The sequence below is a fragment of the Struthio camelus genome, chromosome Z (genome assembly GCF_040807025.1).
Source record: "Struthio camelus isolate bStrCam1 chromosome Z, bStrCam1.hap1, whole genome shotgun sequence".
NCBI lineage: Eukaryota > Metazoa > Chordata > Aves > Struthioniformes > Struthionidae > Struthio > Struthio camelus.
Window position 1 is genome coordinate 77,168,961 of NC_090982.1, and position 13,218 is coordinate 77,182,178.

The window sequence follows — 13,218 nt, forward strand, 5'->3', positions numbered from 1 at the left end:
GAAAGGAGAGAGTCAACATGGAAGATGTCAGTGACAACAACTCATTTCAGCTGGGCTTTAAATTAGTCTTCTCAGGCCACGTGATCACTAATTTCAATCCAAGACGCACAGCCTCCAGGGACGCGAATACGACTTTCCTACTGGGTGCAGCTATTTTCAGGCATAACTAACAGGATATGGCCAAGATTAACCAGATAAGTCCAGTCTGCAACTGTGACTAAGAGACAACGGTGCACGCCACTTGCCCCGGCTGAGGTCAGATGACAAGGCTGAAGCCAGCAGCTAAGGTGGACGCCCCGCGGCCCCCACAACAGCAGGGACGGCGGGCAAGCGGCGCAGGCGAGATACTGCTACTGCTGTTTTGGACAGGGATAGGGCAAAAAAAGCATTTCTTGCCCCACCTCATCTCCCATTCACAGAGACTCAACGAAGGCAGTCCTACACCCGTAACGAACGCGAGGCTGAAAACGCTGATATTGGCACACGGTGCTCCTGTAAGTACAGGGTTTGCAATGCCTACGCTGCCCCCAGGCCCGCAGAGCCGAGAGGGACGACCACCGCCACGCCAAGGGCTGCTGGCTCCCCAGAGCACGCAGCGGTGACTCCGCTCAGGATGACAGCGGACCAGCTTGACCGAGCGCGCGCGCGGCGGGTAACGGCCGCTCTGCCCAGGCTGCTCCTAGTAGCAGCTGCTCCCGAATAGCAGCGGCTATTTAGCAACGCAGTCAGGCGTCCGCCCTCGCGCTCCCGACATAGAAGGCCGCCAGCGCCCGACCCTCCGTCCTGCTCCAGACCTCGCGTGTGCCGTAAGGTCACGGCTAAACGCCTGGAGCTGTAGCGCACCCGAGAAGGGCTTTGAGGCGCATTAGGCCACGAACGTGAGGGCCGGCCGGACCCCGGAGCGCTCGGGGGAGCCCCCGCATCACCCTGACTTCCCTCGCACCATCTCCAGGCCTTTCAGCCCCGCCGCCTACAGACGGACCGAGGCAGCCCCGGGCGGCTCCGCCGGGCAGACGGGCCCGCTTCAGCCGCCGGCCGGCCCCCAGCTCTCCCCGCCGCAGCGGGGCCACCACAGGCGGCGACCCGGCCGGCGGCCTCGGGCATCGCGTCTCGGGGACACCCGCAACCCCGGCGGCGCCCCGGCCCGCACCGAGACCCGGGCGGCTCTGCGGGGTGCCCGGCTGCGGGGCCTGTAGGCACGGGGCTCCCCCTCCCGCTCTGTGGCGGCCCCCGGTAACGAGGCCCTGCCCTGGGCTCCCCCAGCGGTAAGCAGGGCCTGCTGGGGAGCCCCCTCGGTAACCCAGGGGGTGTCCCCGGTAACAGCGGCTCTGCCCCCGGTAAGCGGGCCCCGCCGCCCCCCCCCCAGCCTGGCGGGGCGGGCGCCCCCCCCCCTTCCCCGCCCCGTACCTGTGCGCGGGCAGGAGCTGCGCGCCGGGACCGCCGAGCCTCTGCGGCGGCGGCGGGCGGCACCGCCCGCTTCCCGCCCCGCCCCGCCGGCGCATGCGCGCCCCGCCAGTGCCCCCCCCCCCCGCTCGCGCCGCCGTCGCGCGCGCGCGCGCCCCCCTCCCCCGCCTCCGGGCTCTCCCCCTTCCACCCACCTTCCACCCACCTTCCACCCACCTTCCCCCGCCGCGCGCGCGCGCGCCGGCGGCGGCCAATGGGAGCCCGCTCCTTCGCCACCTCCCCAGCGGGCGGGGCGGCCCCGCCCCGCCCCACTCCTCTCCGCCCCGCCCCGCCCCGCGCGCGGCTGGCTGGGAGGGCGCTGACGTCACTCCTGGTGCGTTGGAAGCGGCGCTGCCGGACGGCGTCGCGCCCCGAGGTAAGGGGCTGGGGGGGGGGGCCCAGGCGTCCGGGGCCGCCGCCACCACCCCGGCCCCTCCCCTCCCTCTCGGACCTGAGGGGGGGGGAATCGGGTGTCCGTCCCCCCCCATCCTGTCAGAGCGAGCTGGGGCCCCAGGCATCCGGGCCTTAACCCCCCCCCCACCGCCCCCAAATCCTGTCAGAGCGAGCCGGGGCGCCGGGCCCAGCCCGCCTGCGCAGGGCGCTGCGGGGGCCTTGGGCGGCAGCAAGAGGGCCGGGCGCTGCTGGCCGCGGGGGGCTCCCGGCCTCCGTGCGGCTGCCTGTGGCGCGCACTGGGCGGCGTTCCTCCGGCACGGAGGCCTCCCTGAAGCCCAGGCGTTGGGGTAAAGGGGAGGGGGCCGTCCCAAAGGTCTAGCTTTGGGCTGTGCGGCCCAGCAGGCGTTCAGTGGCTGCTGGCTGCAGCTGTCCCTCAAGTGCATTTGCATAGCCATGCCCTGTTTGCTCGTGGGCCAGCCTCACAGGCTGGGTCTGTGAAGTTTCTTGGCTTCCCCAGGCAAGGTGTGCAGGCAAGCAGGGCAGAGTCTGCCACGTATGAAGATGTTCCTGTGACCCTCTCTTCTGCCTCGTTTGCTCTCTTCCTCCCCTTGCTGCCTGCCTGGAGCTGCGTGTTCAGTGCGTGCTTCCTAGCTGGAACGTCCTGTGTCCATGGAAACAATGGGCCTCAGCGTTGCTTGGACTCTGCCCTGCTCCCCCTTCCTCTTGCTGCTCAGTTTCCTGCTTGTTTCACTCAGTAAGCAGTGCAGTTTGGCACAGCTGCCCTGCACAGCAGCTTCCTGCTTCCTGGCAGCTGGTGCAGCAGCCATGTGTCTGGAGTCTGCCCTGGCTTTTTTTTTTTTTTTTTTTTTTTTGTGAGCTGTAACACCTGTCAGCTAGATTTGAAAGCTTAGAGTGCCAGTGGGAACACTGGCCTGGCCGGTTGCAAGCCAGCGGTACAGCACCTTCAGGCTTCAGTGAAATGGTGGAATCTGTTTACGTTGTATGCTCTCAGCAGGAGAAGGTCTGGCACCCTTCCACTTTCCCTCATCTTCCAGCAGCTTTCTCCTCTGGGTGGAGCCTCACTAGGTTGGCAGGGAAGGTGATGGAGGGTGGCCACAAGTGATGGTAATAGTCTTGTTGAGACAGCAGTCATGAACTGGCGTCTTGCGTGATGTCATCTCTGCAGGGTGCTGACCGCTGTTCCCATTGCGTGGGGAGACTTTGTACTTCAGCACAGAGACTGCGTGACGTTCCAGAGGAGCGTTGGTGTCTCCCCTGGGGCCTGTGGTCATTTTGATTGTCTTGTTCAGATGTCGTGCCCAGAGGAATTGGCTGCCCTGGCAGATGAGGACCTGCTTGATTTTCTCCTGAAGGACAATATTCCTTGCACTGAAATCCCAGGGGAGGAGAGCAGCCTGCTGGAAGACTGGGGCCTGTCAGATGCTCAGGTGAGTTGTTCTGGAGGAATTGCTGGTGGGTTGTGGTCCAGGAGGTTTGGCTCCCTGCTTAGTGGAAGCTTTTTCTCTGCAGCTTCTGAACAACAAGGAGATGGATGACTTCATCAGCTCACTGCTGAGCCCCTTTGTAGACGAACCGGGCACACTGCAGGGTTACTCACCTACTGACAGTGACAGTAGCATTTCTGAGGACCAAAATTTGTCCCATAGCCCTGGCAGTGACTTTGCCAGCAGCCCTCGGAGCTCAGACATTGTGCAGTTTGATCACAGTTACTCCCTTCATCACGATGGGCCTGTGCTGGAAAGTGTGAGATCTGAGATGGCAGAAGGAGATGTTTCCATTGACCTTGGTAAGTGGGGGTCTTTCTGTTCTAGCTATGCGCAGTGCTGTGCCTAGCAGGAAAACAGTCCAGCCTAGGGTTTTCTTGTGTGGGAGCCAGGCAGCACTGGATAGAACCAAGCTTGGCGGCTCTGCGGCTGTACAGTTGTGGTCTCGTGCTGCTCAAAGTTGCCTGGTCAGGTGTGTCTGTGCTGCCTCACAGAGGCCCGGAGCTTGACTATCTTCTCTTTCCCTAGAGACGTGGACAGGCTTAGAAAGCCCAAATGAGGTAGTGGAACAGAACTGCAGTTTTCCTGTTGCTGTCGCTGTGGATGCTGGACCCCAGTTTGTGCCTGGAGCCACCATGCAGGTACTGGCTCCCTAAGGCCTAGAAGTGTGTGCTGGTGGGCCCCAGCCTTTGCTCACATTCTCCCCTTCTCTCCTGGCTTGGTTACTGTGAGGGGTATCTCGGTGGAAAGTGTGATCCTGCTTTAGGAGAGCTGACCCTGGTTCTGTATGCTTTCTCTGCCCCGGGCTATATTTCCTTTACTTTGGATTCTCAGTAGGCATGTTTTGGCCGTTTTCTAGTTCGACTTCCCAGAGTTGGTCCTGACGGAGGAGGAGAGGCAGCTCCTGGAAAAAGAAGGTGTTTCATTACCAACCTGTCTGCCACTGACCAAAGTGAGTCCTTGCTACAGGCAGTAACTCCCAAACAGAGTACTTGAACACTTTAACCAGAGTAGGGGTTTAAAATGCAGGACAGTGCCTTGCCAGAGTATTAGCCCCTTGTTGCTGAGTTCAGGGCCTCTTCTGGCAGGACCAAGGAAGGTGGATCCCTTCAAGGGCCAGGGGGGTTCGTATGCACACCATCCTCTGGTTTATTAGTCCAGTAGGTGCAGAGCAGTCATCTCATTAGCTGTTGGGAAGCGATGCAGTTTCTTGTGGTGGGGGCTTCCTCTCTGCTGTGCAGAGACTGGAATGGTGTGGAAGATCTGTTCTACTGTTGCTACTCAGGACATCTCCAGCAGCGTGAAATGCCCTCTGGCTGTAGCCCTGGGCTGCCCAGGGCTATGAAGAGCAGGAAGAAACCTGGCTGCTTTCAGTCTCCCCATTTGTGACTGCCTGCAGGAGACAATTGCACTCCAAGTGCCTTCAGCCTTTCTCCTCCTGCTTGTCTAATGGCTTGTGAGGTGTGTGCTTTTCATCTCACTTGTGTGTGCCTCACTCTTGGTACACCGGGAAGCTGCTGGTTGTATCAGTAGGCCAGAGTCTGCCTTCCAGCTAGTCCAGTTCGTTCCGTGGTTTGGGGAAGACAGAGGACAAATGCAACTGGGTTGTTGCCTTTCTCGACAGGGCTGAGCACTGAGACATCCACAGGTTCTGTCAGGGCTGAACTGCCAGCACCCTGGGGTGGCTGCTAATGAGAAATGGCTCTTGCAGGTTGAAGAGCGGCTTCTGAAGAAAGTGCGACGGAAGATCCGGAACAAGCAGTCAGCCCAGGATAGTCGCCGCAGGAAGAAGATCTATGTAGATGGCCTGGAAAACAGGTACCCACACACGACAACAGTACTGTGCTGCTGCTGGGGTCAGAAAACCCTTGGCAGAAAGTGAGGCCGACCCTATAGTTGTCTTTTTTTATAGTTTTTCTTAATTTTTTTATAGTTTGTTTTATAGTCTCAGGGGGCTTAAAAGCTTGCTGTTCTCTCTTGTCCTTGGAGTTGGCCCAGGGTTTGTTCAGTTTGAGCAGAGTGCTGGTCTGCCAGGGCCCACCTGTCCTCCAGCTCCGGCTAGTTTAAATACGACCTGACATCACTGGTCTGCCCGGCTGACTGGTTGTGCTGTTAGGAGCAAGCATCGTTATAGAGTAGTGTCATGCTTCTCTGAGGGACTGGTCAGGGCTCACCCCTCTCCAAACCTTGTGTGAGATGTCGTTATCTGGGCTTTGCACCACCTGGGCCAGATAGGCCCCAGGGGTGCTTGCATCTGCCCTGGTCACCCACAGAGTTGGTGGCTGATTTTCTGAGGAGGAACTCCAGTGAAGTCCCTGCTGTTGCCTAACAAACTAAAACCTCTCTGTTTCTCTCCTCTGTGCTGTTTGTCCGTCCCGGAAAGGGTGGCAGCCTGCACAGCTCAGAACCACGAGCTCCAGAAGAAGGTGCAGCTGCTGCAGAAGCAGAACATGTGAGTTCTCATTGTGGGATGTGGCAGGGGATGTGGTGTGGGAGGCTGTTCCCCCCCTCGGGACTGTCATCTGTCCCTGGCTGCAAAGGGGGAGGGAGGTTCTTGCTTCAGCCGCCGCATTAACCTGCGTTGCCTGCTCCCGTGCAGGTCGTTGCTTGAGCAGCTGCGGAAATTGCAGACCCTGGTGAGGCAGTCCACAACCAAAACTACCACAGCAAGCACCTGCATTATGGTGAGTGGCTTCAGCCCCAGTTTCTCTGAAGGGGTCTCTCCTGTCACCCCAAGTTTGGAGAGTGGTATTAATTGCAGCCAGTGATGCCTATGCATGCCCTAAGGTTAGGAGGGCTTTGCTCATGGCCTCCTCTTTCTCCCTTTCCAGGTCCTCGTTCTGTCCTTCTGCCTCATTCTCTCCCCCAGCCTCTATTCGTTTGGGAGCAGAGGGCCGCAGCCAGAGCTCAGAGGTGAGTACCTGCGGACTGAGGCATGGTTCCAGGTGAAATGTTGCCCTCAGGCCTCAGAGATGGCCTGAACTCTTGGCCATTTCCCACTCAACAGCCCCTTGCCTGGGGGGAGCTTTCGGTTTGGCTTTACTGTTCTGCCCCAGCTCTGGACTCTTCCTCAGCCCCGTTGCTGAGGGTTGCGTGGGGCCCTGGGCCAAGGGCGATACCAGAACTACACAGATCCTCTCCCTCTTGGAGCACAAGCTGTGCTTGTGCCTTGTGGCTGTGCAGCATTGTTTCCCTGCCTCCCCTGGGAGGAGGTAGCCTTAGTTGAATGTCTTTTGTCCTCCCATGAGCTCTGCGGGAGTGCAAGAGTTTGATGTGTCCTGCTCTCCAGATGGGAGTGACAAGGCTGGCTCTTACCTCTCTTGCAGTGCTGTCACGGCAGATCCGCGAGTTCCCGAACCAGGTTTGGCAGGCAGCGTCTGACGTGCAGGAGGAAGCTGTGCTGGAGAAGCTTAGTCCAGAGCCTGAAGACACCTCACTGTTGGGCAGCCTCAATCAGTCACGGGAAGAGGGGCAGACTCCGTCCAAGCCTGAGCCCAGATCCACTTTCAACAGCAACTCATCCTCTGACCCTCCAGCAGCAGCCAGCTCTGAGTTGGGTCCTCTGCAGCCCCAGGAGCAGCGCTCTGGGAGCGACGCTTTGCGCTCAGTGGTACCAGCAGCTTGGGAAGCCAAGAGGCAGGAGTGGGTGGAACGCACTGCCAGTGTTGTCATCCAGCAGCACCGTGTGGATGAGATGTGACCGCCATCTCGTCTTGCCTTTCAGGGTGATGCTGTGCGCCCTGTCGAGAAGGGACAAGCAGAACTGTGTTAACAGATAATCTATCAAAGCAAATGCTTTTAAATACTCTCCTGATAGTTGGCGGCTCAGAGGGTTCACTGGGGAGGAATCATTTTAGGAACGATGACCTGTTCGTACACTCTGCCCCATATATCCATAACAGGACCCTATCAGAGATGGGGTAGGAAACTGGGAGTTTTGTTTCCTGCTATGGCTGTTGACATGGTCTGTAGCCCTCACTGAGTGCTGTGGCTCACAAAGGGAAAGGCTGAGGGGTGGAGGGTGAAGGCGCTCAGGCGTGCCTGAGGGGCCTGATACCTGCTCTGCTTGGAGGCAGGTGGTGACAGATGCCCTGTCCCACTTCTGCCCTGCCCGGATGAAGTTGAACAGGCTGGGTCCTGTACTTACTGTGTGTGACAGCCACAAGCATCCTTTTAACCCTACAGCGTTGTCTGATTTCTGGGTGTGAGATGATGAGCTGGATGCTGACCTTCAGTGCCCTTAAAGGGAGTGGTCCTGCCATTGCAATAGGCCCTGCATTTCCCCCTGTTTGTGCTAGCTGTTGGGCTGTGGGCACAGCTCTCGGCCTGACTAGAGAGGGTGGTGTGGAGTCCTTCCCAGCTGTGCATGCTGTTTCCCATCAAGCTTTCTTGGGGCAAGCCTTTCATCTCCCACAAATCTGGGGACAGGACTTCGTGTCTCAGGGAGAAGTAGGGGCATGCCTTGTACCACGCTACCAAAGCAGGCATAGTACAGAGCAGCAAAGCTGCTTGCTTTTCTGAAAGCTTTCTGTATGCAGGCCGGTTTCAAAGCTGTGTCCACATGTGCCTGAGCCCTACAGTGCTGGCCAGTCAGCTTGCTGTGGGTGCTCTCTGCAAGGCTGAGCGGAAGCACTTGGAGCTGGGGACTGGTCTTTCCTGGAGTGCAGCGTAGCAGTACCTGTGGAGCGTCCTTCCTTGTCCTACATCAGCTCTAAGCTAGTGAAGACATTTCCATATTAATTATGTGTAAATAAAGCATGTCTTCTGCACGACTGTGCCCTCTGTGGTCTTGTCAGTCTGGACCTGGGCTGGCCAGTGGAGGTTAGGGGCTGTGCAAAAGGCTGGGAGCACTGTGAACGTCTCTCCGAGTGCAAGAATGCCAAGCCTAACGGGCTTGGGGAGTAGTCACCCTCCCCTTATGGCCTGACAAATGGAGCAGTGACCTGGGCTGCAGGAGGACTGACATCTACTCCTTCTTGGTGACCTCAGGGAGAGCCCCTGGGAGCAGGAACTGCCTTGTGTTCCCTTTGGTGTACCCTGGGGCTGTGTGGAGGGCTTATTGAGACACCATGCAAAATTCCAGTGTGGTGCTGCTCTTTCGGCCTCTTTCAGAGCTGTACAAATACTCCTGGAACGCTTCTGGAGATGAATTCACACTCTGAGCACCCAGAGCCCAAGCATGGAAGTCAGGGGGAGCTGTGGCAATGCGCCTGCTGCGATGTGCCACGTGCAGCAAAGCAGTTAGCGCAGCGGAACTGAGCAGCTTCCCTTGTAGGAAATGAGAGGAGCCGGTGTCTGCCCCCACCTCTGGTTTTGTAACCGAGGAACTGTACAATTGCAGGAAGCAGAGCAAAGACAGAGTGGTGCAACCAGACCTGTCCCCATGGCTGAGGGGGTGGGCCCTGCCTGCTGGACAAATGGGTGGTTGCTAAATCAGGCTGGGTCGGGGCTGGTGTCTGGGGAGCTGGGAAGCTGTGAGCCCTTGTGGTTTTTGCTATTGCTGAAGCCCGTGGCTGAGCCCTTTGAAGTGGCACCGTCTCTAGAGTCTTCGGAGTGAGCTCTCTGCTTGTGCTGACTGCTACTTATCTTAGTTTGCCTCCACTCTGGGCCGAATGCCCTCCCCTCCCAGGGAGGCTAGGCTCAACCTACTTTGTCCGTCAGTGCCTCCAGGTCAGAGAAGTGTGGGTCTGCGTGCCCAATTTCACACAAAGCTGCTCTGGAGACGTGCAAATGGGCCTGTTTCCTACCAGCTCCAGGCTGAAGTGACCTCTTTTCCTCTGCTGGCCAGCAGCAGTAAATCACTGAGTTCCAGTGAGCATAGCTCAGCCTCACCTGCTTGTTCTGGTTGGGGTTGAGAGCTGTGGGACATCGTTTTTGTCCGGGCCTGTGCTGCCACCCCTAGAGCCAGGTGGCTTGTCCCCACAGCCTGCTGTCCCGCTGCAGCTTGAGAGTGCTGCCATGTTCTCTCCCGTGGAAATGTACCCTCCACCTCTGCCCAGGTGCTTCCTGGAGCAGGCAAGCATGGCTGCTCAGCACAGGGTGCAGGAGTAGCCGCTGGGAGCCAGGGTGGCTGGAAGAGCCTGTCTGTGCCTGCCCCAAAAGACCCCGGGCAGGGTGGTCAGGCAGCGATGGGGAGCGACTGTGTTCACCTGGCCTATTTCCACATCTGTCCTGGTCCAGCTGCGTGTTGCTGGTATCGCTGGCTCTCCAGAGCAGTTCCAGAGGCCTGGGACAACAGGTCTTCAAGAGCTTTCTGAGGACACCTTGTATTTTCCTCTGTGCACTGCCTAAGCCTCACGGACGGCTGGAGCTGAGCCTTGCCTCGTACCTTCCCTATCCAGAGCCACCACCCCCTTGTGGGTTGCCCATTCAGATCTGTGGCCCCAAGAGCTGGTGGAAGCTGTTTTGCTTTCCTGACTCGGGCAAGCAATCACAGGCCCTGCTGGTGTCTCCTTGCAGCCTGCTTTTCTCCACAAAGGCAGGACTGGCAGAGACCTGGAGGCTGCTGCCCTCGGTGCAGGCAGTTCCAGGTGCAGCCCTCCGATCAGATATATCGCTGGATCCCCAGGAAGTTTCTCAGCCCTGCGGGAGATTTGGACGGCCACTGCGCTCACGCTGTCGAGCCTTGGCTCAGTGCTGATCGATACCCATATGAGTCATCAAAAATAAAACGTTGCAGTGTTGCCAGCAGTGCAGGGAACGGGCACCGGAGCTGGTGTGTGGCCAGGAGCAACGAGGGCAGCCCCGCGCTCCGCAGCGGTCTTGACTGCTCGGCCAAATGTCAGGAAGAGATAGCTCTGGGAGAGCAGGCGGGGAGCCAGGAAAACACCCAGGGCACCTCATCGAAAGCATCTGAACACAAGCTCCTGGCACAAGGCACCGGCTGCACCGGCCAGCGCAACCCTTCGGTGCGGAGAGGCTGGGGCAGACCGCGGACTGAGAAGCTGGGGTATCTCAGAGGCCAAAGCCAGCACAGATACTGCACCCAGAGATGTGTCTGCAGGGACAGTTTTGGGGATGATTGCTCTGCTGGTCTCAGGCTGCTCCGGTGCTGCTATTTTTCATCAAAGGAGAAGGAGGAGCCTGGTATTTGTGTGCTAACCCTCCTCCCTGATGGAGACTGTCGATGCCACCTTGTTTCCTTGTATGCTGCAGGGAGCAGAGCACAGGAGGCAGGTTTTCGCTGCAAGCCTGTTCCTCCAGGAAGCGTTGCACCCTGCCAGCTTCCTCCCGGCTGTGCTGTGGGTCCCCCTCCGGCTGCCTGCTCCTGCCGGTGCGTCGTGCTGCGCGTGCGCATCGCACGGTGTGTGCACTGCGCGCGCCTCGTGCACCCTGCGTCCTGTGCATGTGCATGCGCTTTCTGCAAAGCCCTGCCCTGCCCTGCGCCTTTGCCCGGGCTCCCCCCGAACTCCCACGCTCTGAACGAGGCCGGCTCGTGGCCTGGGCTTGGGTTCACCTCCGTCTTAGCTCTTTTAGGCCAGAACTTGGCCTGCTTCCCACTGAACCCTGGATAAAAGGCAGCAGGTACCTACACGGACACAGTGAGTTTTCACCCAACCCTTAGCAGAATGGCACTGCCAATAATTTAATGTTGCCTTCAGTCAGAAGTGCAACAACAACGCGGGGCTATACCTCATCCCTGCTTGCAAAACAGGTACTGGCAGAGCAGAAACAGGCGGCTTTCGGGACAAAATGTTCTGCTCAGGCCCCAGCGAGTCTGGTACACACACTGCAAAATAGAATCCCCCCCCTTTTCTGTTTGATGACTCCCTCTGTGTTGACAGTGCCGGTTTCCTTTCACGGTAGCGGCTGTCTTATGGAAAGTTATGGAAGTGCGAAAGGAGATTTGTTTGTGAGAGCCGAAGAGGGCCTGGGCCGTGCCGAAGGCTTAACCACCTTGCGCAGGGCTTGGAAATCGGAAAGCGCGTTTCCTCCAGAGGCGAGAGTTTCAGCTAGCAGCAGGAGCAAGAAATCCAGCCTGCTCTGCAAGAAGCCTATGCCCTCCCTTGGCACCACGTCGTTATTTCTAGCCACTAGCACCAGCTGCTGGATATTGCTGGAAACAGAAAAACTAACAGGAATGTGAGAGCGTGTTTGAAAACCGAGACGTGAATACAGCCCGTGGGTGAGCTGTCCCGCAGGGGAAACGCCGGCGCTGGGGGAGAAGGAGCCGTTCCCCCGGGGCCGGCCGGGCGCAGGCGGGAGCTGCACCCCGGGGATCGCGTCCGGCTGGCGGGAGTGCGGAGCCGGCCGGGGCTGCGAGAGCCATCGGCGCGGCCCCCCCCGGCTGCTCCCGCTCCCCAGCCCCTTCGTATCCCGCACGCACCCGAATCTCCTCCGGCGCCTCCCGAGCGGCTGGGCTCGGCAGGAACCGGCGGCGGCTTTGCCTGCGCAGCTGAGGTGCCCCGCGCCGGCTCGGCGCGCCCGGGGCCCTGGACGGAGCCTCCTGCGTGGGTTTGAGCCCGGGCAGCACACAGAGCCAAGACCTGCTTTTTCCACGCACACACACGCAAAAAAAAAAAAAAAACCCACCCTTTATTTTTCTCCGTTCACGTTGGGCTGAACTTGCCGAAAAAGCAATCCGAAGCGCCGAGCGGGGAGCTGCAGAAACGCGGCCCGCGGGCACGAGGGACCCGCCGTCTCCCTGCGGTCGCGGCCTCACCTTCTGCGTTGTCCGCCCGGCTGCTACTTTATCCGGGTGAAAACGCTGGTGCCGATCCTGCGGGCGAGCCCCCAGGCACCGTGAGTCACCCGGCCGGGACGCCCGGGTCCCCGGGGCCGGCGGCACCGCGGTCCCCGGCTGCCCCCTCTCCCTTTGGGGAGCCCATTTTTTTTTTTGGGGGGGGGGGAAGGGGACGGGGACGCTCACCTGGTGGCTTTCCAGTCCTCGGCGGGGCTCTGCGCCTCCTCCCGCAGCAGCCACAGGGCGTGCAGGGACTCCTCGCCGGCCTCGTCCACGTAGCACTGACCCACGAAGGCCGTCGTCCTGGCCGCCCCCGGCGCGTCTGCGGCGGTGCCGTGAGCCGGGGCGCCGGGCCGCCCCGCGGGCGCCGCTCCCGGCTCGCCCGGCCCCGTCCCGCCGCCTACCTCGGCGCCTCCAGCGCACGGCGAAGGTGAAGGTGGGCTGCGCCGTCAGCCCCACGTCCTGCTGGGACCCCTGCAGCGGCGAGGCCAGGATCTGCGGGTCGCTGGCGGCGGCCCCCGGCAGGTAGGAGCCCGAGAAGCCGCCGTCCTCCCCGAGGACGGACACGACCATCCGGCAGCCGCCGTCGCTCCGCCACGAGCCGGAGAGCACGCACTGCAAGGGCGAAGGCTGCGGTGGGGCAGCGCCCGGCGGGGCTGCTGCGGCGCGGGGCGACGCGGGGCCGCGGGCCGGGCGCCAAACGACGGGCAGCGATACCAGCCAGCGCCGCGGGATGCCTCTGGGCTACGGCTCGCCTGCGCTGGCGGCGGCGGTCTGCAGGCAGGTTCCCGCTGCCCGTAGCGAGGAGCATCCCCGCAAGCGCGCCGCCTCCCTCCCAGCCTCTCCGCCCATCGCCCTCGCCGCCCCGGCCCCGTACCTTCCTGCCGGCCGGGCTGGCCCCCGGCACCAGCGCCAGGAGCAGGAGCAGGGCGAGAGCGCCGCTCCCCATGGCCGCGGGGATGCCGCCCGCCCGCCCGCCCGCCCCGGCGCGGCTCCCTGCGGCCACCCGCGCCCCGGCCCCCTTTATAGCCGGGCGGGCGCGGGCTGCAACCGGAGCCGGCGCCGCGGCTCGGCGGCTCGGCGGCTGGCGGAGAGCCGGCTGGCGGTGGCAGGGCGCCCGGGGAAAGGCGAGGCGAGCGGGTCTGCGTGACCTGGGCAGCGCCGACGGCCCGCGGGGCGGCGGGCGGCTATAGA

At 60.9% G+C, this 13,218-nt stretch overlaps 3 protein-coding genes across 4 annotated transcripts in view; 1 reads left to right on the forward strand and 2 right to left on the reverse strand.

Annotated features, from left to right (window-relative positions):
• LOC104147766 (talin-1) overlaps window positions 1-1,507 on the reverse strand; it is a 62,699-nt gene extending 61,192 nt beyond the window's left edge. The window contains exon 1 of the mRNA XM_068927939.1: window positions 1,408-1,507. The gene's annotated coding sequence lies outside the window, so the exon portion shown is untranslated. The remainder of the gene's footprint in view (window positions 1-1,407) is intronic.
• On the forward strand, window positions 168-8,110 carry LOC138064596 (cyclic AMP-responsive element-binding protein 3-like). Of its 2 annotated transcripts, none has more exons than XM_068927942.1 (10): window positions 168-494; window positions 3,147-3,284; window positions 3,367-3,643; window positions 3,870-3,982; window positions 4,201-4,293; window positions 5,053-5,159; window positions 5,725-5,793; window positions 5,941-6,025; window positions 6,173-6,254; window positions 6,668-8,110. In XM_068927942.1, the coding sequence occupies exons 1-10, from the start codon at window positions 261-263 to the stop codon at window positions 7,039-7,041; spliced, it is 1,572 nt and encodes a 523-aa protein (XP_068784043.1). In that variant the 5' UTR covers window positions 168-260; the 3' UTR covers window positions 7,042-8,110. The 2 variants fall into 2 exon arrangements, with proteins under 2 accessions (XP_068784043.1, XP_068784044.1); XM_068927943.1 differs by lacking the exon at window positions 168-494 and adding an exon at window positions 1,740-1,819.
• Window positions 8,111-11,857: 3,747 nt separating this feature from the next.
• LOC138064784 (avidin-like) lies at window positions 11,858-12,973 on the reverse strand. The gene is made up of 4 exons (XM_068928711.1): window positions 12,902-12,973; window positions 12,429-12,639; window positions 12,211-12,346; window positions 11,858-12,060 (listed from the first exon to the last, which is right to left on the reverse strand). The coding sequence occupies exons 1-4, from the start codon at window positions 12,971-12,973 to the stop codon at window positions 12,027-12,029; spliced, it is 453 nt and encodes a 150-aa protein (XP_068784812.1). The 3' UTR covers window positions 11,858-12,026.
• Between the last annotated feature and the right edge of the window lie 245 nt (window positions 12,974-13,218).

Bases quoted from the DNA above. Each gene is read 5' to 3' on its own strand.
- LOC138064596 (XM_068927942.1), top strand. From the start codon at position 261: ATGACAAGGCTGAAGCCAGCAGCTAAGGTGGACGCCCCGCGGCCCCCA. The intron at 3,285-3,366 runs GTGAGTTGTTCT...TTTTCTCTGCAG, and splicing joins GGGGCCTGTCAGATGCTCAG to CTTCTGAACAACAAGGAGAT. The intron at 6,026-6,172 runs GTGAGTGGCTTC...CTCCCTTTCCAG, and splicing joins CAGCAAGCACCTGCATTATG to GTCCTCGTTCTGTCCTTCTG.
- LOC138064784 (XM_068928711.1), bottom strand. From the start codon at position 12,973: ATGGGGAGCGGCGCTCTCGCCCTGCTCCTGCTCCTGGCGCTGGTGCCG. The intron at 12,640-12,901 runs GTACGGGGCCGG...TCGCCCTTGCAG, and splicing joins CCAGCCCGGCCGGCAGGAAG to TGCGTGCTCTCCGGCTCGTG. The intron at 12,061-12,210 runs GTGAGCGTCCCC...GCTCGCCCGCAG, and splicing joins GAGGACTGGAAAGCCACCAG to GATCGGCACCAGCGTTTTCA.